Source organism: Cygnus olor, chromosome 3 (genome assembly GCF_009769625.2).
Source record: "Cygnus olor isolate bCygOlo1 chromosome 3, bCygOlo1.pri.v2, whole genome shotgun sequence".
Classification (NCBI taxonomy): Eukaryota; Metazoa; Chordata; class Aves; order Anseriformes; family Anatidae; genus Cygnus; species Cygnus olor.
In genome coordinates, this window is record NC_049171.1 from 98,202,776 (window position 1) to 98,228,667 (window position 25,892).

General features: G+C 36.9%; 1 protein-coding gene across 1 annotated transcript in view; it reads left to right on the forward strand.

The window, feature by feature from the left end:
* Positions 1-25,595, forward strand: part of WDR26 (WD repeat domain 26) — a 33,638-nt gene extending 8,043 nt beyond the window's left edge. Inside the window, 12 exon segments of the mRNA XM_040551320.1 lie at positions 1,075-1,211; positions 1,827-1,924; positions 2,741-2,897; positions 7,103-7,241; positions 11,264-11,404; positions 12,788-12,907; positions 13,726-13,871; positions 14,430-14,508; positions 15,092-15,221; positions 18,990-19,045; positions 19,047-19,176; positions 20,561-25,595. Coding sequence (XP_040407254.1) covers positions 1,075-1,211; positions 1,827-1,924; positions 2,741-2,897; positions 7,103-7,241; positions 11,264-11,404; positions 12,788-12,907; positions 13,726-13,871; positions 14,430-14,508; positions 15,092-15,221; positions 18,990-19,045; positions 19,047-19,176; positions 20,561-20,586 — 1,359 coding nt within the window. The 3' untranslated portion in view covers positions 20,587-25,595.
* Positions 25,596-25,892: the final 297 nt, after the last annotated feature.

The window sequence follows — 25,892 nt, forward strand, 5'->3', positions numbered from 1 at the left end:
CATGAAAATAGTGAGGTACTTGAGATCTGACGAAGCAAAGGAAACTGGTAATTGAAATGGTCGTGTATTCATTAGAAAAGCAGATGTGATTTGCTGCATTTGGTGTTTTTTGTTTCTCACCGGTATGTTTAAGAATGTACATTTTCCTCTAACTTGGTGAGTCTTCTTGTAAGAGGAAAAAGACATCTCTAGTCAACTGCTAGCAGTAATGCAATATATATGGATATATAAATATAACATATAAAATATATGAATATATAAAAATATGAAAACACTGATTAGTTGGTTTTGTTCAGAAACAGTCAAACTATGTAAAAACTTAGTATAAATAGAAATTTCTAGGACTTTGGCTTTTTGAACATTATAAGTTAATGCCTGCTTTTTATCCATAGATACTAGTTGTTAGAGTAGCAGGCTTGATTTTTTTTTAAAGAATCAAAAATTGTACAAGATAAAAAGAAAACTATGAAACAACAGTGATTACTTCTGATAACTGAAAAGTGAAGTGATTCCTAAGTGTAGGAAACTTTTTTTTCCTTTGTGCTCCTGAAAAATGATAAAACACCCAAGGAAAACAAATTAACATGTAATTATAAAACATGACAATAAAAAAAAAATTTGACACTCCCTGAGGTCTTATGTTATGCAGCTATGCAAACGATCCATGTCAGCTTTGGTGTAAGCAGTTTGAAAACTTGTTGAGTTGGCCTGCTGTGTTCTGTGCTGTCATGCAGTCTTAAATATGGGGTTAGTTGCTTCTTTCTTGTTAGAATCTAAGATTGGGAAGCCTATCTAATTCCATGTTTGGAAAACAGTGAAAAGGGTGTGAATATGAAATTGAGACAACTTGAAGGGGGGATCTGAGAAATGAGGTAGGAGGATACCTAAATCAATAACTTAATTGCTATAGTGTTGTTGAAATCCAACAAAAAGAAATTGAGTGATGAAACATTACGTATAGCTTGATTTCTGAAGGGCATAGTAGAATGGTTTCTACTGTTCTGTTTAGGCTCAAACGTTTTCTGAAACTTCAGTCAACCTTTTTCCCCTGACTGCTGCTTTCTGTCATGTCAGAGGATGAAGTTTTTGCTGCTGCAGCAGAAGTACCTGGAATACCTGGAGGATGGCAAGGTCCTGGAGGCACTTCAAGTTCTACGCTGTGAACTGACACCTCTGAAATATAATACAGAACGCATTCATGTCCTCAGTGGGTAAGTGTACGGACTTTGAGAGCTTTTTCTATGGAGTTTTCGAAGAAATGCTGTAGCTTTTGTTAGGTTGTGCTGTCTCTTTTAAAAAAAAAAAAAAAAAAACCTCTCAGTTTTAAAGCTATTCCCTTTTGATAAATAAGCAGTAGTGAGATGTGCTATCTAAAGTGGTAAGTAAAGAAAAGCGTTCAGTAGATAATATTCTGTCTTATATGCATCAAAATAACGATGTGATTTATGTATTGGAACCCAAGTGAATACATGTGTGCTCATCTGATCTTGAGAATTATTAGTTTGTCATCTTACAACTGAATGAGCATGCTTAAGTAGGTGAAAATAGTCTGGATTGTTTTTAGATGAAACTACTACGTTTTTAACTTTCCAAAAACCTCTTTGGGGCTCTTTTCTTCTATTGACAATTAGTAGCTATCTGTTCTGAAATGTGTGTATGTGTTCCATGCCTCTGTTCCTATCAGTCTAAGCTTAAGTGATTTCAAAATACATGAACTGGAATCAAATTGAGAGCGTTATTTATCGTGTGGAAAGTGGGAAGAATGTTTCCAAAAAGACTTGGTTTGTTGGTGTGTGTATGCTTTTTATTTTCTTTATTTTTAACAGGTATCTGATGTGTAGCCATGCAGAAGACTTGCGTGCAAAAGCAGAGTGGGAAGGGAAAGGAACAGCTTCCAGATCTAAACTTTTGGACAAACTCCAGAGTAAGATGTTCTGGTGTTTAGAATTTATTCCTGCATCTGTAAATCCAGTACACATTACATAATAATGTATTCCAGGGAATTTATTCTAATTGCATTTACTAGTTGTTTCTTTATAGTTCTTGGTTAAGGCACATAAAGGCGCCCCCATTAACACTTTGTTCTTCTATATCTAATCTTCAGCTCTCATTTCTTAGCTCTGTTGTATGCATTAATAATACAAGTTGATGATTAAATGCCTGTATTGGGGTTGGGGGAAGGTTGTTTTGTAAATGCCAGCTATATTGAAAGGTTGAAACTAAGTGTGTCCTGGAACCACTGTGAATACTAGTACTGATTAATAGCAGTCTGAGACTGTAGTCTCTGGATGTTGGTTTCTCCTCTAATTTCTTGTGACTGGTGTAAAACCATGGATTTTGCAACTAGAATACTATGTTGTAAAATAAATTGTTCATTTTGATAGTACTAATTGAGAATTCCTCAAATGAACACAACTGATACTGTTTTATAATTTGACAGATTTTGTTAAATAATGTGTTGCAAGTGAGTTTGTGTAAATGATGCTTGTTTGCCAGGACAGTATATACTGTAACTACAAATAACTTGCATATAGCTCTGCTTACCAGAAGTTCTAGCTGGTAATTCTGGATGTATACATCTTACAAGTATACATGTAAATATGATAAGCTGTGTGCGCTCTTTTCTTGTAGCTTTTAAGCTTTATTTACTAAAGTTTCTTTGAAAAACTTTCAAATCAAGAAATGCTCTTACTTTTAACTTGATTTTGATAAATGTATTTTTCCATAACTTTTTTTAAAGCGTACCTACCCCCATCAGTGATGCTTCCTCCAAGGCGTTTACAGAACCTGCTACGTCAGGCTGTGGAACTACAACGGGACCGGTGCCTATATCATAATACCAAACTAGATAGTAATCTAGACTCTGTCTCGCTGCTTATAGATCATGTTTGTAGTAGGTAAGAAGCCCTTGCTACTTTTAAGTTGAACAGCAATGTCTTTATTTCTTAAAGTAATTTAATTTTACCTAATGTTTACAGAAGCGTGAAAAATATTCTGTTTTGGTTTAACTGGGAAAAGGCAGTTCTTGATAAATGAGTGAAGGGGGGATGGAGTAGAAACTGCGTATGAAAGACTTTGGTAGCTGATTATGGGGTAACAGGGTCAGACTGAAGCTTTAAAAATTTTAATCAGGTGGGTATGAATAGAATATATTACTATTCTAAGCCTTAACTGCTTGTTGCTTATTACTTTGGGTAGCCAGTCTGTTTATACATCAGTACATGATTTCTGTTTTGACTGGAGAATCACTTTTACATTACTTGTTCAGAATCTGCTTTCAAGCTCACTGGAATGTAGAAAGACTACTGAAGCACACTTTGAAGTCAACTTTCAGCTTTTGATAGTGGACAGCAAGGTGCTTTTAGACACAAGTTTGAACAGTAGAAATGTGCAGAAAACACTTGTGTTTAATATATACTATGAATGATTAAAAAAAACTTGAGAAAGTAGTGCTTTATAAGGCAGTAAGAACTGAATGTATCTACATATATATCAGTGTTGCTTCTGAACCTTAGAAATATCATACACTAGATATAAGCAAGATGATGTTGGGGTGGTGTGTTTGTTTCCTTTTTTTTTTTAACAAATACCTGACTTGAACGGTTTTCTTCATCTATTGAAAACTTGGCCAAGGATCTTAAAAACTACATGTAGCTTTTATAGAATACTGCTGTGCATGGTGTAATACAGGAATAAAGGCTAGGACACTTAGAAAACGGGGGCTGTATATGATAGATACCCTTGCATGTTTTTTCATGTAGTAGGCTAACACTTGGGCTTACAGAGGACTCCTTGAGTTAAGGTTAGTTCATCTGAGGAAGTTAAGTACTGTCTGATAAACTTTGTTTTTAGAAACTTTCTAAACTCAGCTACTTTGACTATTTGGAATCTGTTTTTAAAGATGCAGTCCTCACTGAAGCCGTCTTAAGGCTTTAAAATTGTTATAGTTGGTACTTCATTCAGGAAACTTTTTTTAGACTAACTTATATTTGGCTACATCACATCAGTTAAGTGTCCACGCACAAGAAACTGCTAGAATATTTCCCAATTGAAGAGCTATTGGAAATTATTAGATACAGGAATTGTGGCTTCCCTATTTCAGAAGCAAGTCTTAAAATCAGACCAACAGAAAGTGGTTTAGTCTTTCCACAAGTCCATAAATAACACTGGATATTCTGTAGGGGGTTTAAAGTGATCAATCAAACCTTAAAGAGCATTCAAGTCAACTGTAAAGAGCGTGGTATACTGAAGATGGACTAAATAGATTTGGATATAAAAGATGCCATATGTGACAAAGCTGGACTTGATTTCCACCTATATGAATATATTTGCTGACATAAAAGTTTGGCCAAACTAATACCAAACAAACAAAACATTTCAAAATAAAGGCTTCCATTCTGTCCTCAACTCAACCTATTGTACCTACCTATTGCAGGGGTCTGAGATCAGTATGTGGTGTGCTGTACATGCTGCAATGCTTGGGCATAATGAGGTGAGTTAAAGACAGTGGAAGCCAAAACTTGATTAAACTGACAGAAGTAACAGTAGTCTAATAGTTTAGACAATTTAAGTTCTGTAATATCGTAATGATGGAACACTGACAACTTTCCCTTGTTAGTTAGAATCAATATGTTTTGGATTTCTGGCACTATTTTGAGCAAGCATGCTCGAATTGCACTAATGGGTAAAACGTTTAACTAACTCTTCACTAATCACTTCATAAGAGTGGGAGGTAGAAGGGAGAAGCTGCTGGGAGTGAAGGTGAGACATTCAGTCTTACTGTGCATCAGATTTTGGTAACAGAATTGATGCTCTTGGGGGTGACCATTTATATTTATTTATATATATATATATGTATATATAAAGTATGTGCATATATGTATACATAAAATTTATTTTTTACCTTGAGAGTCTTTAGGCTATGTGGTTTGTTTTTGTTCCCCCCTCCCCCTGGAATTCTCTCTTCTAGCTTTCATGTAAATATACTGCAGTCTGAATTTACAAACAAAGAATGAAACCCAAATGAGAAGTGAATGCTGTTACATTCATGCATGCTTCTACTAGGTCAGTGTAGCATTTTTGAAAAAGAACTGTTGTAGAAATTGAAAAATCAGTCTTCCATTCTACATAAAGGGAATAGAAAAGCATCCATTTGGTGTTAAATTTAGAATTTTGAACTTCTTTATATACAATAGTGGATAACCTCAGATATTTTGAGTATGTGAACAACATCACTCAACTGTGTTGTGCTGAACATAACAATTGGAAATAAAGCAGAACAAAAAAAAATCCCAAAACTTTGAGCTACGATAGCATCTAATTACCTAGACAAGAAACTGTTGAACGACTGCATCATTATTTAATGTATTCTTTGCTGTTTGTGAAGCCAAACGTGCTGGATTATTTCATTAGTTAGATCACAGCTCCCACAGAAAGTTCTGACTGGATTGTGAATAGCATGGTTCAACATGGGATATATATGCACCAACTATATCAACTGTGCTTGCTACCCTTTTAAGGAACCTAAATGCCACCTTACTCCGAAAATTATGTGCTCCAGCATTACACTGTTTTTTTTCCCATGTCTTTAAGAAAAGCAGCCAAGGTTTTAACATTTACAATACAAGCACTTCTTTTCTATAGAGTATTTCTTTTAATGAAATATGCTGAAAAGACTTTCCTGAGACACAGTGTGCCCCTTGTACTTTGTATGAGTTACGGAAAAGAATCGTACTTTCCAGAAGGAATTGCTGCTCTGAGGAAAAACATTAACTTATTGTAATATGGCTAAATAATAATAAAACCTGTAGGTACATGTGTCTGTGTAAGGACTTGTCTAACCTCCCTCTAGGCTTCAAGGAAGACAAATTTTCTTTCATGTGTGGTGCTTTTTACCTAGGGCTCAGGGTTGTTCTAGCGACAATCAGCTCCTGGTCAGCTTAAGGCAGAATAAGGCAAAATAGACATCTGTCTACTCCCTTTTTGTAGAAAAACATACCCAAGGAAGCCAAACACAAATACATATATATACAGTGTGGTTATCCTCGTCTGTCATAAGACAGGGAGTGAGGAACAGCATGGTGGCTTAGTGTTGCTCAATGGTCTTTAAGCATACACTAGAAAGCACCTTCTAGTAAAAGAAAACAGACTAAGAGAATGTAGTCACTATATTAAGCAGAAGTTTCTGGATTAAAAAGTATTTTCCAGGTGTCTATCAGCCTTGCAACCACTGAATTGCATTTTAAAACACAAATGTAGAAGTAATTTTTTTTAGGCTAGCTATCTCCAGTGATAAATGAAACCATATGTTCACATAGGTTATTGTTGTTACAGTAGTCCCTTCATGTCCCTGTAGAGTTGTGTTGCTTTGTGCTGGGCAACATAAAAACTCATCGTAAGACTGAACCCCTCTAGGATCCCTGCAGGTCAGAAAAAAAGTGTCAGTGGTTAGGCAATTAACTTCTAGCCCATCTGAATGGGGGGGTTGGAACTAGATGATATTAAGGTCCCTTCCAACACAAATTGTTCTATGGTTCTAGGTTCTATCATGTTATGTTTAAAGTTGTATGTGGTATTCTGCAAAGAAAGTATAAAAAACAACTTACTGCAAGATCACATTCAAGAAAAATACTGTCATTTTATTCAACTTTTATCTAAAATTGTTTCTAAGGATTTTGCAAGATATAGCTCAGATACATTAAAAAAAAGCTTTACATGTAAATAAAATACTTCGTGTATGATTCAATGAGTATGTGGCTCTAGTATATTCTGTACGTCACAAAACTTTATATTAACAAGCTGTTACTGCCATAACGAGGTCAGTTTTATTCCAAGTTATATGAAGCAAAATGAATTATGTGAGGGGAAGAAGAGTAGCTCTAAGCTCTTAAGATTAGTTATGATTGCTTGGTGATAAGAGGTTTTTACCAGATAAGACGCTTCGTTCTGTGCTTATTTGAAACAGCTGTTAATTGAGGACTTTCTAAGTGGTCTGGCTTCTAAATACGTTTTTGGCTTGTGTTTTTTCTAATCTAGCTAGTAAGAACTATCTCTTACTGCTTTTCTTATTAACCTGTTTAATGCGTCCTTTTCTTTTTCCTAGGAAACAGTTCCCATGCTACACACAGCAGATACTAACGGAGCACTGTAACGAAGTGTGGTTCTGTAAATTCTCCAATGATGGCACTAAACTAGCAACAGGATCTAAGGACACAACTGTTATTATATGGCAGGTTGATCCAGTAAGTGTGCAGCATGTGTTAAAACGTGTATGACTTTGTTCCCCCCCCCCGCCCCATCCCCTCCAATCTCAGCTTTCTCTTGCTAGGATGGCTTGAATTTTGTAGGACAGGCTAATATGTGCTGTAGCCTATTGACTCGCATATTTTTCTGGGATGTGAAAAACAGAAGATCACGGTCAATATAAGTTAGTGAAGACACTTGAATACCTGATGCCCAAATGTACCAGGCATTATAGTGCCTGAAACATTGGCTGCCCTGGAACAGGAGATCCCTGTGCCCCTAACCAGTACTGCTACGTAGAGCTTGCTGGTGCCTTCCAGGGGAGCTTCTCAGCTTGAAGGCCATGCGAAGCACTGGGTGAGAGTGGAAGGAGCATGGCAGTGATGAGAAATGATCTCTTTTAGAACGTCCAAGTCACTAAGAGTACTTCAAATACGTGACTAAACCTCTTCAGTTATCCTGTTATTGCTAGAGTATTTGAGTTTAAATATCTATTTCACCATTTGTTACATTATTTGAGTAATAAATTGTATGTGCTTAAGGTTGCATTGTTATACTATGTGCTAGTTGCTATTGTATGATTTGCTGTGTTTTGAGACGAAGATTCAAACACTTTGCAGAATTCACCGACACACAAAGGTATACCCAGCCACTTCCATACAGACCATGTTTTTAGTTTTTGATACTAATATGTGGCACTATTCCTCTTATATTAAGTATCTGTACTGATACAAGATTTATATTTCCTACCTGTATCTATACTTTTGTAAATAAAAGCTTAAGCAGTGAATCTAAGACTGTTTTAAATTGTGTTTTAGACATATCTTAGAGTATTTCCATATATTTCGTGACAACTGTGAATAAACTAGAATGTATGCATACAATATTTGAAGTTGTTAATGCTTGTAAAACACTATCAGAAATAAGATTTAGTTCTTAGTTATACATCTGCAGACTGGTATGCTAAGTGGAAGATGAAAGGCTTTTGGTGTCCCACGCTAGCTTTCAGTAGGATTTGAGAGCAGAAGTTGGTTCTTTTCTCCCACTCTGGGTTAGGAAGCTATATAATTTTGAGTCCTTTCTTCTTCTGTGAAGATAGGAGAACTTAAAACCTTTTTGCTTGTATATAATTGTTATATAGCTCTTAAAAATTAACAAGTGTTAATTTTCAGGAGTAGAACTCTGCTCTGAGCCAAGAGATACGCAGCAGCGTAGTCTGACTTCTGTACTTTGATTTTTACTGATTTTTTTTATTAATAAACAGATCAATTTTAAGTAAATTGAGGATCAAATGGTTTTGCTGTTGACTTGTTACTTGACTGTAGATGCACGTCTTCCTTTTATATCGGTGGGTTTTAATACACAACAGCTTGGTAGTATGTTTCATAGTGACTTTCTAGCTACCATCTAGTTAATTGAGCCAAATAAATGTTTTGTGAGTGTTTAGATTATTTTAACACTTTGGCCCATGGGTTTTTATGGGAACAAAATCTGTAGTAAATAATAGGAAAGCTGTATAGAGTTCGATCTTCTGTATTTGAGTGCTTTGAAAAAACAAACAAACACCAAAAACCCAACAACTTTGAAACCATTTCAAGGAGGTAGACTTATAAGTAACATCAAGCCAGATAACTCTAATTGATTTAATATTTGCCAGAGCAAATTTCCTGTAGCAGTTGTTGACAATGTCTTTTGAACATCTTTTGAACAGTTTGGGTTTTCAAGGCTTTTAGGCATTTAGAATTACTTTAATCTTTATATAAAGGATATAAGGAAGCATCCATCCAACTCTAGGCCAGAGGGAGGAGCGTACTATTTTAAATAAAGTATTCTTTCACGCATTAATTACCATACTGTGAAAAGAATCCTTTTGTATCCCCCTTTTTTTCCATCACCCCTTCCTAAGCATAACCACCTTGCTTCCTTGTATTTCCTTCATTTCATGTCACTAACTTCTTATTTCTTTTTAAGACCTATCTACATCCCTTACAAACTCTCTTATCCTGTGCTTCTGTTTTCATTTTCATTTGTTCATTTCACTGTTGTTATGCAGATTCAGCAGCATTAAATAGTATCTTGAGTGAGCTAGGTTTGTGTGTGGAATGCGTTATTTGACTTATGAAGTGCAGTAGAATCTCTAGAGCACAAAGGATGGGCACAGCAGGCATATCTAGCATGCATCTTTGATAGATCTCTCCTTTAACTTGTTTCGTACAGAAACTTTTCTTCTTTACTGCTCTTTCTAAAAGCTATTGACGGGTGTATTGCTTTTCAGCTAAGGACTTGCTCAACTACTGTGGACTTAAATTGATAGGTTGAATAGTTTTTTGTTCTGCATAACAAAAATCTGGCAAGCTGTGTGTAAGGGTTAGAACTACTGAGATTTCTTCTGGTGGTGGGTGGGAAGCAAAGTGACTAAATTTGGGGATGTTTGTCTGAAATATCATTGACTGCTGTTTTAGTGAGAGCAAAACAGGGTATAGCAGTTCTGCTGTATCTGGAGAAAAGTATGAGAGCAGCATGAGAGAGGGATAGTCTCAAGTCCTATTATTAGAAGAGAAATATTGTATGCATCCTGTTCCTCTTGCCTCTCCAATGAGGTGCAGTAGAAGTGGCAGTCTACCCTTGCACTGGGATTAATTTAAAGGAATGCGGCAGTTGCAGGCAAGCTCCAGGATGTGGGATGAAGTCAGATGTGACTCAGTTTCTTTGCAGATCAGTGCAGCAAGAGACACAGCAGTATCTAATGCAGACCAGGAATAATAGAATGAGAAAGGGGTCTTGAGGAGGTCCATGCATTTGCTTATTTTCTCTGTTCTTTGAAGATTATTCTTAGCCTACTTTCTATTGAGGAATTTAGTTTTCTCGCTAGCAGAACTATCAAAGCTGCAGGCTGACTGAGAATCACTGAATCCCTCGCAGCTGGTCCTAGGAAACAGACCTTTGTGTCAGACTGTTTCTCTGTTGATAATGTTCTTCCTATAGAATCCCAAGTCAAGAGGTGCTCTGCTGATTAATGCTAAAACAAAAGAAAGAAGAGAATTTGAGAAATCAAGCTACATTTTCAAATGAGTCGGACTCCTTTTTGGAGAAGTATGAGGTATAAGCAACACCCCCCCCCTCCAATCAAAAAAAACAAAACACCACAACCACCTTTTCCAAGCAACTTCACAAAAAATTATTGTAAGCAGTTTAACAAGATCTGTTCTATGCAGCATGTTTCTGTATTTTGGAAGCTAACGTATGGTTGTTTCACAGTATATAACTGTATTACCTTTATAAGAAGCTGCTTGAAAGTCAAATTCCTTTGACAAGTCATCAGTAGAACAGTTGTAGTGTAAAGGTCATGTAAGATACTCAGTGTGAGAAAAGTATGCTTCATTCACTAGATCTGGCAGAACGAAAGCACAGCTTGCTGTAGGCAGCATTTAAAAAAAACACCTCAAGTGTGCTTTTAAAAATATTTTTCTGTAAAACCTTTTTTTTGAGCAGCGCACACAAGATACTCTCAAGATACAGTTTATAGAAGCATTAGTACTTGAAAGTTTCCCTTCTCAGCAACTGTGAAGGTTTTGGTTAATTCTGTTTAGCCATAACAATTTTCCAGCATGATTATGCTTTACGTTTAAGAACTAACTCAATTCCATACAATATGGGTAACAGTACTTTTATAGTCCAGTAGATGTATAGACTTGTTTTAGCATATGAGGTTTCTGTATTAACAAGTATAATTTAATGTACAACTCTGTACAAAATGACATTTTGCAAGTTCCACATTCAGAATCATGTAGGTATCTTGTTCTAATCTTCCAAATATTCTTGTTTTGCACATCAGATTTTAGCAGCTTTCACTTTATGGTCCTACTCTGTAAACAAGCAGCTGCTTTTTCAGTGAGGACTTGTTCATGTGATTGGCAAAATGCAAAAAGCCAAGTGTCCATGCGGTACTCGGACACACTGTATATGTGAAGTTAGTAGGAGCTCGTTTCTATTGTCTCAACAGAATCTCTCTATTTTTCAGGATACTCACCAGCTAAAACTACTTAAGACGTTAGAAGGTCATGCATATGGTGTCTCTTATATTGCTTGGAGTCCAGATGACAACTATCTTGTTGCCTGTGGCCCAGATGATTGTTCTGAGCTTTGGCTCTGGAATGTACAAGTAAGTGGTGACTAAGAGTTAAAAAATAAAACTTTGTGGTCAGCCTACTGCCTTTTTTTTTTTTTTAATAAATACATATGTGTATATAAAAAGCATGAAGGAAGTCACTTCCACAAAACTTGCTGTGCAAAGGTGTAAGTGTAAAGAAGAGACTGATATTCCTCTCTCCCTAACTTGAGAAAACTGTATCAGTCTACAAATTCTATACTTGCTTTGTACAGATATTGAAAATAGGGTTCAAGTCTGATTGCATGGGACTCTGCAGCAATTAAATGCATCTCTTCTAGTTAAATCCTTTCTAAGAAGGGATTGCAGAAATTCCAAGGATGATAGAGAACTGCTGAAGAGAAAAACAGGAAATCAAGAGAAAGAGATAGCAGAATTATCATCTAAGGGGAGAAATTTATTGCTGAAGATTTTAACAAGTAGCAAAGTAAAAGATATTATTTTTATTTTGTGTATCCCTCCCAGTGGTACTAGTGAAAGGTTCACAGAGGATTAGACTTAAGATTTCAGAAGTTTGTCTTTCAGTCAAATACTAGGGCATTTGGCTAGTTCTTCTGACTTCCTGTATGACTTTGGAAACCTTTTCCTGCTGTTGATTTTTATGGGCAGCTGGGCTGGTATAAAAGCATCCCCTGCCTCAATTGCAGGCTATATAGTCTTGTGCTGTCTTGGACTCTGAACTAATTTAGAAACCTAGAAACAAAAAGTTTCATTTTTTCATCCTTTGAATGCTTTTTTTTTTCTGTTTTAATTAATTAAATTGCCTTAGTGAAATAAATTGGCTTAGTGGGGAGAACTCGAGCTGGCACAAGGGAATAGAGAGAAGCCCTTACTGTTTTGGCAGTGGTAAGCCATTTGTTGGCTCTGTGTCTTGTGAAGCAGCAACGTTATGAGCTGGAGTGAAAGTTAAATTTTGGCATGGAGAGCTTCAGCTCAGGGAGCAAAATGTTGTAAATATTCTTTTTACTAAATTGTATTTTTGTCGCCTCTGTTTTATTTTGGTCTAATCCTGCCTTCTCATTTTCCATATTTTATTTTTTTACTTGTCTCTTCTTATACTTATGTTTTCTCCCAACTTTTTTGAATTCCCCTCTTTAAATTATAATCTTACAGTTGTCTGACATACCGACTACTTCATCTGTCCTGATCTGAGGGACAAAAAATAATCCCTAAATCAAATCTGAGGTCACTGAAAATACTGTGGTAGCTCTTGCCCTTTTATTGCATTATCCATAGATTTTGTGTTGCTTTTTAACAAAACTGTTTAAATTTGTGTACCTATAAAGTCTGTGTATGTCAGATAAAGTTATCAATGTCTTTTGGGGAGAGGGTTCTCCTGGCTGGTATAAGACCTTGCTGCCTCTGTTTATTTTCTAGACTGGGGAGCTGAGGACAAAGATGAGCCAATCTCATGAAGACAGTTTAACAAGCGTGGCCTGGAATCCTGATGGGAAGCGTTTTGTAACAGGAGGTCAGCGTGGACAGTTCTATCAGTGTGTAAGTTCTGTATCTGTCCCATTGAAAACAAAGCTAGAAAGAAACATTTTGTCACAGTCAAATCTGAGGTTCTATTCTTGTGTGTGTACACTAAAAATTAACTTGATCTTCAGAGATAAGTTTATTTTTAAAACAAAAACGTTCTGATCCTTTATAATTCATAGAAGCAATACGTGAATGCTAATGTTGGAGCAGTGCTTCTGTTTCTGTGTAATAGTTAGAAGGGTTCAAGAATTTTTTGCAAAGAGATTCCTCTGCCGAAAGGAGGATTTGTGGGCTGGAATTTTGTCATAACTGCTCTAGAAATACGCTAATGAAAACGTTTCGTGTTTATTCCTTTGCCCACAAATGTTGTTTATTCCACAGAATTTTGACTATGTCATTCTTAGTTTTTTGCATGCTGTCTTTGCTTAGTGCTTAGAAATCGGAAATCCTCAATACATTAATGGAGTTGATTTTGGATAGCGATTCGAAGCCTCACCCATAATCTTGATTATTTGTCATCTGAATTGGTGTTCAGAATGATGCGGCAGTATACAAACCTCACACATTGCACAAATGAGCTTGTGGATCTGCTCCCTGACACGAAGTAGTTTTTTTTTCCCTGTCTGATAGTGCAAAGAAAGGGATTCACAGCTCTCCAGGACTGATACCTACAAGAGTTAACACAAATCATGTTTTAATTCATTAAGCCCTCTCTGTTGAAGGTTAAGATTGCTTTCTGTAGCAGCCATGTGAACACAAGGTAAAAAAGATACTTGTCGGAGAACTCCTCAGAAACCTGACCCTAACAGTTCAATTTATTTTTTTCTAATCAGGATTTAGATGGTAATCTCCTTGACTCCTGGGAAGGGGTGAGAGTACAATGCCTTTGGTGCTTAAGTGATGGGAAAACTGTTCTAGCATCAGACACACACCAGCGAATTCGGGGTTATAACTTTGAAGATCTTACAGACAGGAACATGTAAGTACCTCTTTCTTTGCTTTTGAATTCCTAGTTTAGTGTGAGAAGGCGATTGAGAAAGGGTTTGTGGGGCAGGATGAGAAATAAGTTCTTAAATGCTCTCAGTATTAAAAGAAGAGGAGAATAATGTGGGACAAGAATTAAGTGATTTTCCAGTTGCAGCTAGAAGCGTTAGATCAAGTATTAGAAATAACTTTCTATGCACTGGCATAAGTTTCTTCTCAGTGTTTTGGCACCTCCACCATTAAGGGATATCTTTACCTCGCAATTCCTGACATATTTTAGTAGGTCGTGTTTTAAAGTTAGGAGCTGTATTTGAGCCTTCAGGTCCCTTTTGGTCTTGGGGTTCATCATAAGTATTAGCAAACTAGCAAACTGTTGCAGTCCTGGCTTATATTGACATTGAGACATACCTAATTTCAAATACAATTTCAAATTCAACACTGTCTCTACCTGATAATAATATTGCAGAGACAGGACATACCTTTTGTCTTGGTGTACGTTATTCTTTGATTAAGTGTACTCTTAACTTAACATTGATGTGTCTTACGATTTCAGAGTACAAGAAGATCACCCTATAATGTCGTTTACTATTTCAAAAAATGGCCGCTTAGCTTTGTTAAATGTAGCAACTCAGGTGAGTTGGTGATAATAAATGGAAATGTAAATAAATCTGCTTGCAACTACTAACTGTTTTTAAATATTTTGATGGAAGTTGGAATATTTGCTATTATCCAGTTGTATTTACGTAATGTGAGGCCTTAATGTTCATAAATGTAGTGTGACGTTCTCTGACAAGAAGGCAATCTTACTCTTAAGACTGAATTTTTGACTTTTATGGTAAAGGTTTTGGTACTATGAAAAACGTACTATTAAATCTTAGTATCTGGCAATAACATTGAGAAGCCAGATGCAGCAAGAATTGTGGCAGGTTATGTTGGGGGGGGGGCGGGGTTAGAATTAGGAGGGGAGGAGTCGTTTGTTTTTAGTTTTATTTCTACTTTGGGAACCTTCTGTCAGAATAGGAGTTTTCAAAATGAAAGGGACCATAGACTGGAAGTTAAAGCTAGTAATTTGGTATATGTTTACTTTCTTGATCTAGTAAGAATACTGAAGTCAGCTGAAGTAGTATGTTTTCATTGTGTTTAAACTCTTAATGTTTCAAAAGAATGCAATCGATAATGTTTAATTAAAAAATCATCTGTACTTCTTATTCTCAGGGAGTTCACTTATGGGACTTACAAGACAGAGTTTTAGTGAGGAAGTATCAAGGTGTTACACAAGGATTTTACACAATTCACTCATGTTTTGGAGGTCATAATGAAGACTTCATCGCAAGTGGCAGCGAAGGTAACATCATCCCTTTCTGTGCAGAAAACTAGAACGCTTTATCCTTCCTTCATATACCTTAGTTTTATAATGTTGTTAGTAGCTGTCATCTCTAAAAGCAAGCAACTGGTTCATTAATAAGTTTGAGGATCACTGAGATTGTAGCATACTTCAAGGAATAACTGTGTAAGTAGAAAGAATCATTTGAGAGAATGGTGCTAGTAGAAAGCACAAACAAATCTTTTGTGCACCTCCTCTAAAGCATCTGAACTGTTTTAATTAAAAGTGGGTGGGGTGTTCTTGAGGGCTTTTTTATTTTTGTGGTATGACTCTTAGGCTTATGGTTTGAATCAGAAATACTTCTGGGGAGTAACATCTTCATTTGCCCTGTTGAAGATACAGGTGTGGCAAGATGATTTTAATTTCAGTAGATTCAGCTTCATTACAAAGTAGTTATCTCAATTAGGCAGTTGTTGACTCTGTCTAGTAGGTTTTCTTGGTTATCAAAGGCTTTGTGGTGTGTTTTATTCAACTGTCTGTGGCAAGAAAAGAAATTAGTTAATAGGTCATGTCTGGAATTGATTTGGTTCTGTCACTGTAGTGCCATCACCGACCATGGAGGTCACTTAATATTCAAGCCTATGCAGGGCTAAGAATTACACTTGAAATATGTATGTAATCACTGTTAGTACTTGTAACTCACAGCTGTTAGGAAATAGTGTTGCCCAGGATGTTACTACTATCCTTTTTTTCCTTTCTGTTTTTTTAAATAGCAAATATGTCCAAAATTAAATTTCACTCTTTACCAGACCCACTGGAAGATAATGACTGAAGGACAACACTTCCAATTCAGTGTGAACCTCTTCATGGTTGAACAAAATTCTTGGTTTGGGGCCTTAGAGCCAGAAAGTTCAGGATTTGTTTAGAGCATAAAGATGCTGTGAGTGTGTAGGTGTGAATACTACAGTGCACCTATCTTTCTTTCTATTTATTTAGATGTTTGGTGTCTAAAAACCCCCAGCACTGGTAGAAGCTGAGGGTACCTTACTTAGGTTTGGACTAGCTGAGGCTGTTGCATCTGTGACAATTTGTAATTGTTGAAAATGTGGCTACTCGGAAAAACCCCTCTCTATGTTTAAACAAACAAAACAATGAAAGAAACAAACGAGAACATAACAGATTACATTGTCATGACCTCTTAAATTTGGGAAGATGCCTTGTCAGCTACCTAGTTTTTTTTCCTAACGCTTTCATCAATAGGAAGAAAATGGAGGTCTCTTTCTGAGAAGGAAGTTGACCGCTGCCTTAATCTAGTTAACTGTTCTGTGTTTTTTTCCAAAACAAAATACAGGCATTCTGACAAGCACCAAAATACTGGTTTGTGTTTAGGCTTTGATTCTCCCAGGCAGCAGAGGCTTGCGTGTCCAGTGTTAAAGCAGAGAGTGAATTGTGTTATTTGATGAATAGCATGGATATTTAGTCTCTTGAAATCGTAAGTGGAATGTAAACTCAACCAAAATGTTTGCATACATGTGTATATAAAGGTGTTGTACTCAAATGAGCTGACTCAGCAGAAGACAATTAAGTTACCACATGATTCCATGATGCTATTCTAGCAGGTAGGTCAGAGAGCAAGTTTGTTTTGTAAGGGGTCGGGAGGAGGAATAGAGAAAGAAGACTTGTTTGCTAAGTCTTCAGAATGACTTCTGTATTAAAACCATCCAAATAGATGAAAATACTTTAATTCAATACGTTAGTACTAAATACTAAGGTTTTGTGTAATGCTAGTGGCACATACTTGTTCAGTTTATAAAGATGTTTGGAATATTCCAAAGACATTCCTAGAGAGATCAATCCACAGGTTTGTTAAAGGCTGCTAATCTACAGTTGGAAAAAAAATCTTTAGTCATTTATTCTTAAACATGGTTGGTTATAAAATGCTTAAAAAACAAACAAACAAATGCAATGGAGTGTTTGACTCCACTATTCTAATTCTAGCATTTTGCTAAAAAATGATTAAAAGCTTCCTATCACAAAATAAGATCTGTGGGATTGTTTATTGCATCTACTTTAAGTACAAATCAATATCTTGAATACAACACAAGATTTAATTGTCAGACAGTAATAGTTTGCGATTTCAGACATTGAGCTTTGTTGTCATCACTCGCTTGCTCAGTTTGCACCTGCAGTGGAGTATTTCCAGGTCTTCAGTACCAAGATGCATTTCATTAACTGTAGAGCTGTGAACTTCCTAGAATCTTAGAATGGCATGGGTTGGAAAGGACCTTGAAGAACATCTAGTTCTACTCCCCTGCCATAGGGAGGGATGCCATCCACTAGATCAGGTTGACCAGGGCCCCATCCAACCTGACCCTGAACACCTTCAGGGATGGGGCATCCACAACTTCTATGGGCAACCTGTTCTAGTGCCTCACCACCCTGAGTGAAGAATTTCTTCCTAACATCTAAATCTCCCCTCTTTTAGTTTAAAAACCATTCCCCTTGTCCTGTCATTCTGTCTGAGTAAAAAGTCACTCCCTGTCTTTTTTATAAGCCTCTTCTAAGTATTGAAAGGCTGCAATGAGGTCCCCCCAGAGCTGCCTCCTCTTCAGGCTGAACACCCCCAGCTCTCAGTCTTTCTTCATAGGAGAGGTGCTCCAGCCCTCTGATCATCTTCGTGGCCCTCCTTGGGACCTGCTTCAACAGGTCCACATCCTTCTTGGGGGGGGTGGGCCAGACTTGGATGCAGCACTCCAAGTGGGGCCTCACAAAGGCAGAGCAGAGGGGAACAATCACCTCCCTCACCCTGCTGCCCACTCCTCTGTTGATGGATGCAGCCCAGGATGCAGTTGGCCTACTGGGCTGCAAGCTCACACTGCTGGCTCACGTCAAGCTTTTCCTTCTCTGCAGGGCTGCTCTCAGTGAGTTCTTCTCCCAGCCTGTACTGAGGTCTGGCATTGCCTTGACCCAGATGCAGCACCTAGCACTTGAACTTGTTGAACCTCATTAGGTTCCCGTAAGCCCACTTCTCAAACTTGTCCAGGTCCCGTTTGATGGCATCCCTTCCTTCTGTTATATCAACTGCACCACTCAGCTCGGTGTCACCCACAAACTTGCTGAGGGTGCACTTGTTCCCATTGCCTATGTCACTTCTAAGGATACTAAATAGCACTGGTCCTAATACTGATACTTGAGGGATACCACTCATTACTGGTCTCCACCTGGACATAGAGCCATTGACTGCAACTCTCTGGGTGCAGCCATCCAGCTAATTCCTAATCCACTGAATAGTCTACCCTTCAAATCCCTCTCTCTCTAATTTAGAGATGATTCAGGATGTCCTGTGAGATACTTAGGTTTTACTCATCAACACTTAGTGGTTGTCAATATCCTGCCTTAATACTTGTGACTTTATAATGCGTGTACTAATCTGTAAATATGATTGTTTTAAAAAAATAAATCTGCAAGCGTTCCTTTTGAATAAGGTTACTACCCCATGTCCTTAATTTAAGAATAGCTCAGTTTGTCTTTTTAGGTTATTTGCATTGCAGTCGAATGTTTTTCTTGCAAGTCTTTGAAAGGAAGCATGCCCCTTTGTGGTAGAACCTTGTCCATATTCTTTTGATCATTTTAGAAGAAAGTTCTTAGTGCTGTTGCACATCAACAGATGTGGGTTTTAGAACTGACAACATTAATGTTTTTTTAGGTGTGGAAGTGCTATTTGATATGACAAATTGGTTTGTGCGGAGCAATGTTTCTCATGTTTTTTAAAATGCATATTTTGTTTAGATCACAAAGTATATATTTGGCACAAGCGTAGTGAGCTGCCAATTGCGGAGCTGACAGGGGCACACACGTACTGTTAATTGTGTGAGCTGGAACCCGCAGATTCCATCCATGATGGCCAGTGCCTCTGATGATGGTACTGTTAGAATATGGGGACCAGCGCCATTCGTAGACAACCAGGATATTGAAGGTAAGAGTGTGTGTGCGCATGCATGTATGTTTTCTAATCACTAAAAATGTATGTCAAAGGCAGCTGGTTCAGTGGATTTTTCTTTGTCATAAATAGAATAGAAAACTGCCTGCAAGTCTTGGGTTAGAATCATTGCCTTTACAAAAAGGCCATATAGAAAACTGTGGTGTCAACTGGGGCCATAATATTTTGTTAACTAACTTAGGTAGACTTCTTAGAAATGCTGCCTTTAATGTTTTAAGTGCATGCAGCGTTACTAAAATTTGAGTAGTGCATTCTGACCACACTGGAAACCAAATAGTGGTGTTACAGTGTTATAAAAGTAATCTCCAAAATGTGGAGAGACTGAATTTTTCCACCCTAAAATCTGTATGCCACTGATTCTTTCCTAACCATCTGATGTTATCTGTGTCCAGGAGAGTGATGCTTCTTAAATAAGTGCAACTTTTTTCACTGTCAAAATGCACACTTTCTCCCAACCCTTTTTACCTACCCCCCTAGAACTATTAACAAGATGACTACTAGGGGATTGTTCTGCAGCTTATAGGCTTCTGTCATTACACATCCAATCTCATGCTAAAACTTACAGTGAATACTAAGCATGGACGTGAGTTCAAGGGGAACCTGAACAAAACAATCAAGGAGAAATCCATGAAGTGTGAGTAGACGAGTAAACACCTCTAGTTTAGAATGTCCACTAGGTGGAAGTGGCTGAAAGTGGAAGGATGTTAAGAAGGATTACTTCCTTTCTCTGTTCCTGTGCTTTCTGACACATCTGCTTCTAGTATTGGACTAGGTGGACCAGCCTTGCCAGCCCTGCTTGTAACATCTGAATATACACGTAGGGACTCAGAGCCTATCCTCCAGCTGGCTTTACTTGTGTTTGTGTTTTTGCTTTTGTTTTCTCCCAATTACTTGCCTGCTTACTCTTTCTCATTTTCTCCAGAAAATGAGCTAGTAAACTTCATAAAAATAAAAATGATAAAAACTGAATTTCATACAGCAGTGCATCTACAAGAAGTATAGGTGCACAGAATAATGTCCAGCAACTTAGGAATCTTAAATGGATGACAGCATTGTAATTAGCAGGAGCCCCAGGAACTTGAATGCAAATGTATGTAATTTATTGATATCTTCTGCAAAAGATGATTTCTGTGTACCAACAGATAACATGCTAAATTAATCTTTAAATTAATATGAATAATTATACCTAAAATTGCTAATTTTTAATGTAGGATGTAGTTATACTGTAAGTTCCATTAAGTAATGCATGCTCACTAAACTTATGTAAATACACTGTATTAGAGACCTTATAATAGGAATATTAACTACTGGATAAAATCTTCAAGGTGTGATTTTTTTCTCTTTTTTTGTTTTTGCTCAGAGGAATGCAGTAGCATGGATAGTTGATGGCGAATTTGGAGCAGGACGACTTCAGTTTAACTTAATTAGTCGTATTTTAAATGGCTTGGGATTTGGTGCAAACAAACATGATTGATAGCTGGACAGACATGCTCGTCATGAAAAAGAACCATTTCTGAAGCCCGATTGGGGCCAAACATTTACCACCTTGCTTCATAGTAACCAGTCGAGATGAAGCACGTCGTTAGAACGTTGTTGGACACCGTGTTGAAATTACCCCCCCCATCGTTGTGAAGAACTGTGCTACATTCAGGCTAACCATTGAACTCTATATATTTTTCCCTCCTGCCTTTTTGTCTGGCAGGCTACTGTTCTTGTTGCTCTTCTGTGTAATGAAGTTTAAATGCTTGTTTGGAACACTTTATTTAACAGTTTAGAAGGCTTGATAGAAAGAGTGCTTTAGTCTGAAGAGTATACATTGGATAGGAAAGTATTTCCTTCTCTTGTTTCTCGAATCTCTCCGCCTTACTTAGCTTGAGATCTTTGCAGCTTGGTTCATGGATTCTAGCCTTGCCCGTTGCGCATATAAATTGAGATAAACCAATGAACTATGTCAAAAGCACTCTGAATATCACATTTGACAAAAAGTTTTGTACTTTTCACATAGCTCGTTGCCCTGCAAAGGGGTTAACAGCACAATTTTTTAAAAATAAATTATTTATAGGATTAAAATGACTTCATTTGTATACATTTGGAACTAAAACGATGCAAGAAGTGTTGTAAAATGTGGTATCACTGATGCTCTTCCAGAGTGTCTTGAGACCCGATCAAAAGCAGTGGCTGGAAGGAACTTTATGTAGTCAGTAAAGGTTGTTTTAGAAAGAGAAACTCACTGTCCATATTAACAGATAAATCGTATTATTTAGCGAAAAAAAAGAAGTGTTCAGAGTACACCACCAGACTAAGAGTTTAAACAAGACAAGGTCTTCTTTTTAATTACATAAATATATGCAACAATACGGATTAAAGGTAGGCTACACCTCAACAAAAGAATGTTTTGAATACTTTCTTCACAAAGTCAACATTTTGTAAAAGTAATTAACATTCAAATCATAAGTAATACTTGTGTTATGAAGGAAAACTTAATTTGATAAACAAAGATGTATAGATTTTCTTTCTGAAAATATACTTTTAAGTTTGCAAATTTAAATGTCTCTCCTAGACCTTGTTGCAAGCTGGTGCTGTGAACATCTTGACGCATTTAGGAACAGTTCCACTAATATGCCATGTTTAGAAAAGAGAAAGACATCACGTGTGGTTTTTGTCTTCAATAAACAGATGGCCTGGCATCTCAATGCTTCTGCACTACACACAAATTCATTGTGGGATGGCGCTGGAGTCCATTTTCTACCATGGGTGGAAAGGTAGTGTTGGTAGTGCTGTGAAGTAAAGAGGGAGCAGGAAAGGGCGTGTCACCAAGAATGATGTGAATGGAAGTGTGGACTTCATCCTTTAATGAGACGGTAATCTAGTGACCTTATTAGTCATGTGTGGAAGAAGGGTGGGGGAAGGTTTGCCAGAGTTCCTGGGAAGAGCAGTGTAGCTGCTTTGAGTGGGAATGTGGTGTTTAACATAAACAGTCCCTTTTTCTTTCCCAAAGAAACAAAATTTAATGGGTTGGATTTTTTTTAGATTCCAGCAATCAGGTGGCGGTGTTTTTCCTTGCCCTGTGTGTCATCTGAAACATGATTGAAGATTCCAATCTTCTTGTTGAAACCAGCCCTGAATCTGACATACTCATTTCTGGTTTAGTACCTCCAAAATGAAGTAGGAACTTAACATTCTTATCTTCAACCTAGTTCATTTTTTCTTAAGGGGAATTGCGCTGATAGCAATTATGGGAGTTATAGCATACTGGGAGTATGTATGTAAACTGAAGACTACAAATCAGTTCCTCCTTCCATTAGCTAGTTTTAGAAGCAGCTGTTTGTTTCTGTTGCTAGTTCGGACAGCATAAGATTGGTCAATCTTGTCTGTGGCATCAGTGTTGCAGAGAAGCAGACAACTTTCCTAAGGTTAATTTTTAGTAAAATAAACCTCCAGGTTTTAAATAAATATTGAATACCTAAATTGCAAACAGTATTTTCTATCTTCAAAACATGGTATAATTCTTAAGTGATGCTAGTATGCGAATCTGTGGAAGTTATCCCTGTATTACTCTGGAACTCATGTTTTTAAATGAAGCGTTATTTAGGGAGAGCAGGGGGGAGGAGAATAATGCTGGTTTTGGTGTCTCTTAACAAAGATACTGTGTACAGCCGTCTCGCACTATTTGCTTACCTCATACTCATGGGACTTAGTGGGAAATTTAGGCAGGTGTTGAAGGCTGGATCAAGTCTCAAGTTTAGATTTAAAGTCTCACATCCACTTCAACAGGCATTTTTAATATGGCTGGCCATACCTGGCCAAGACTCCTTACCTGGTACAAGCTATGTGGGGGTATGTATGACCTGATGCCTATTTTCTACTGCAATGCATTGTAATTAAAAATTTAACTTACTACTACCAAAACCTGACCTCCATTCTGGGTTTTCTCTTCTGGACTTGGTATGTACCTCTTAAAAAAAACAAAAACAAAACACATCAGGGATTTAGAAGCAAGTTAAGGAGAAACATATGTTCTTGGTGTATCTGCTTTAATTTAGTTTTGTGGTGAAACTATGCAATATAAGGGAAAGCTCCTTTATCGTATAGATGGCATTCTTTCTAGTGTCTAAATAATACCGTATTGCATAGATCTCTGCTTATCACAGATGATGTGTGGAGATTAGAGAAAGTGAGAGTAATCTTTATTTTACCACAGTACCTGGTCCCACAATAAGCTTACGCTATAGGTCTAGTGGTAGTGAGAACCATTCTAAATGTCAATTAAAGAGGAACCAAGACTATTCCTAACATGTCACATATTCACACTATGTGAATTGAAAAGTACCAATACTTTTTGTGCACAGACTATAAAATGAGATGGGGGGTGGGGGATGGGGTAATAAGCTTGCTCACTTGCGATGTGTTGATTTCCATGTGCTTAAAAATGTTCATAGGCTGGAGTCTAAGGCTGGAACAACTGCACACCTGCAATAAATTACTGTATTTCTGGTGAACAGACCTATGATTTTAGAGAGGAAAATACTGTAAGTGTGTACTACTCTTTTGTAACTTTGATAAGCTGTTAGCTTAAAATACGGTAGCTGCAGGTTATTGTTAAAGGCAGATTTTTTTTTCTTTTTAATAAATAAAAATGCTAAAGCATTTTATTATCGGAATGCTCTGTAGCTGTTCAGGTAAGTAATTTTCAAGGCACAATGGAGCACAAAAGGGAAGATAAGCAGTCATGCTAAATTTGTCCTTCTTTGGGTATGGGGGGAGGTAGTAGGGGGCAATTACACCTTTGTTTAAATTCCCTGTTTTTTCTCAAGTTCTCCAACTTTAAAGTTGACTTCTTTTTTATGATTAGAGCAAAGATGCAAGCTAGAAATCTATCCAGATCTTGCCAGTTACTTCAAGTTGGCTTCGAACAGGTAACGTTTAATAAAATTCAGTATGCTCTTGGAGGTTGGGTCTAGTTGTATCTCCTTACACTGATAAGCAATGCTCCCACCCAAAATCAGTTAGCAGGACTTCCTTAGTACGAAGCAAGGACTCATATAATTAGCTATAGTTTGAAGGGGAGATGTTGTAGACCCATTTGGGGAGGTAGGGAAAGAAGAATGAACATGAAAAGCTGGATTTACTGACAAACTACTGTAACTCAAGGGGGAGGAGGAAAAATGCACTTTCAATAGTTTGTCCATATTGTTAGCTACAAAATACACTTGTATTTGCTAAATGGTTTTCATTGTTGTTGGCTTTGTTTTATTTTTGAGACAATTAAGAGGAACATCCATCCCATAAACGGCTAACCCTCCTTTTTACTTCACCCTGTCTTTTCCACATTGGCTCGAGACCATTTTCAGCTGCCATACGTTGATTTTGAAAACTGCTACTTTTAACGATATTTAGAAAACAAAAAGATTAACTCTGACACTTTTTTAAACAGGGTGGACTTAATTGAAGTGTGCAGTGTTTGAACTACTGCTGCAGTAGCTGCCTCTAGTTGTTGAAATAAACTGTAGACAAGTTTTCTGTTTATCACTCCGGATTCAATATCTGGATTCAATAAAAAGTTTGTGAGAGTGTTCCTCCCACTGGTATGAATGTGTGTGTGCATGTGTTACATAAACAGGCATAGAACCAAATGTTCTAGGTACTTGTCATGTTTTATTGCATACTTTAAGTCGTGTGTATGTGAAGTGTCCTTTGACCTGAAGGTTTTGGTTAATATCAGTATATTTTTATAAATTTGAAATTCATTGTGCCCCATCTTTTTCTTAAACATTTTTCATTGTTAGGGTATGTGGTAGATATGAATCTTAACATTTTTAGGCACAGATGGAAAAAGCTATTGGCTCCTTGAAAAAATATGGGACAAAATGGATCCTCAAAGCATGTATGTACTTACAAACCAAGCTGTAGAGATCAAGAAAAGAACTTTATTGTTGATCTCAAGATTTCTAAGTTGTCAAGATTATATGGAGTTGTGGTGGAACTAGTTTAACACTAGAGCTTTTGGTATGTAATGACTATTTGCTATGGACTGATATTAAATGTTTCAAAGGATTGCGTTCTTAAAACTTTCTGGATTTTGTTACTCTCCTTGGATTATATTAAGTAGTTAAAATTCTTTGCTATATTACATTAAAAACATAAGAACTTTGGGTCTCGTATTTATTTTCACTTGTTTTACTAATTATTTACAGAACACCGTTTTAACTTTTTTATTTTATAAATGTGTAGTATTTTAAACATATCTTTACAAATTGTTCAATTGGAACTACATTAACTTCTGATTTATTAGGATTTTTAAAAAAAAAAATACACTTTTCCATGTTGGTGCACAGCACTTAACAGAAATGTTTGTATTCCCTTTCTTTCAATTCAATAAACAGAATAAATAACTGGAATGAATAGTTCTTAGTTTCCTAAACTTCACTTATGTGACTATCACTGGGATGTTCATTTCTTGATCACTAATTATAGAATTCTTCCATGTTTGTAGCATTTTATTTCCTTGAGATGAAAAATTATTTGTGGCAGTTCAGCTGAAGATGAGCTCCCTCCTGTTGTGTGCAGGCTTTCTGGTTTTTGATGCCTGGCTCTAATCTACCCAACACTTCTGTTTTGACTGTACATTTATGCCATTTAGCACACTACTTGCCTGTGTCCCATTCTGTGCTTATCTGCATTGTTGAACGTCT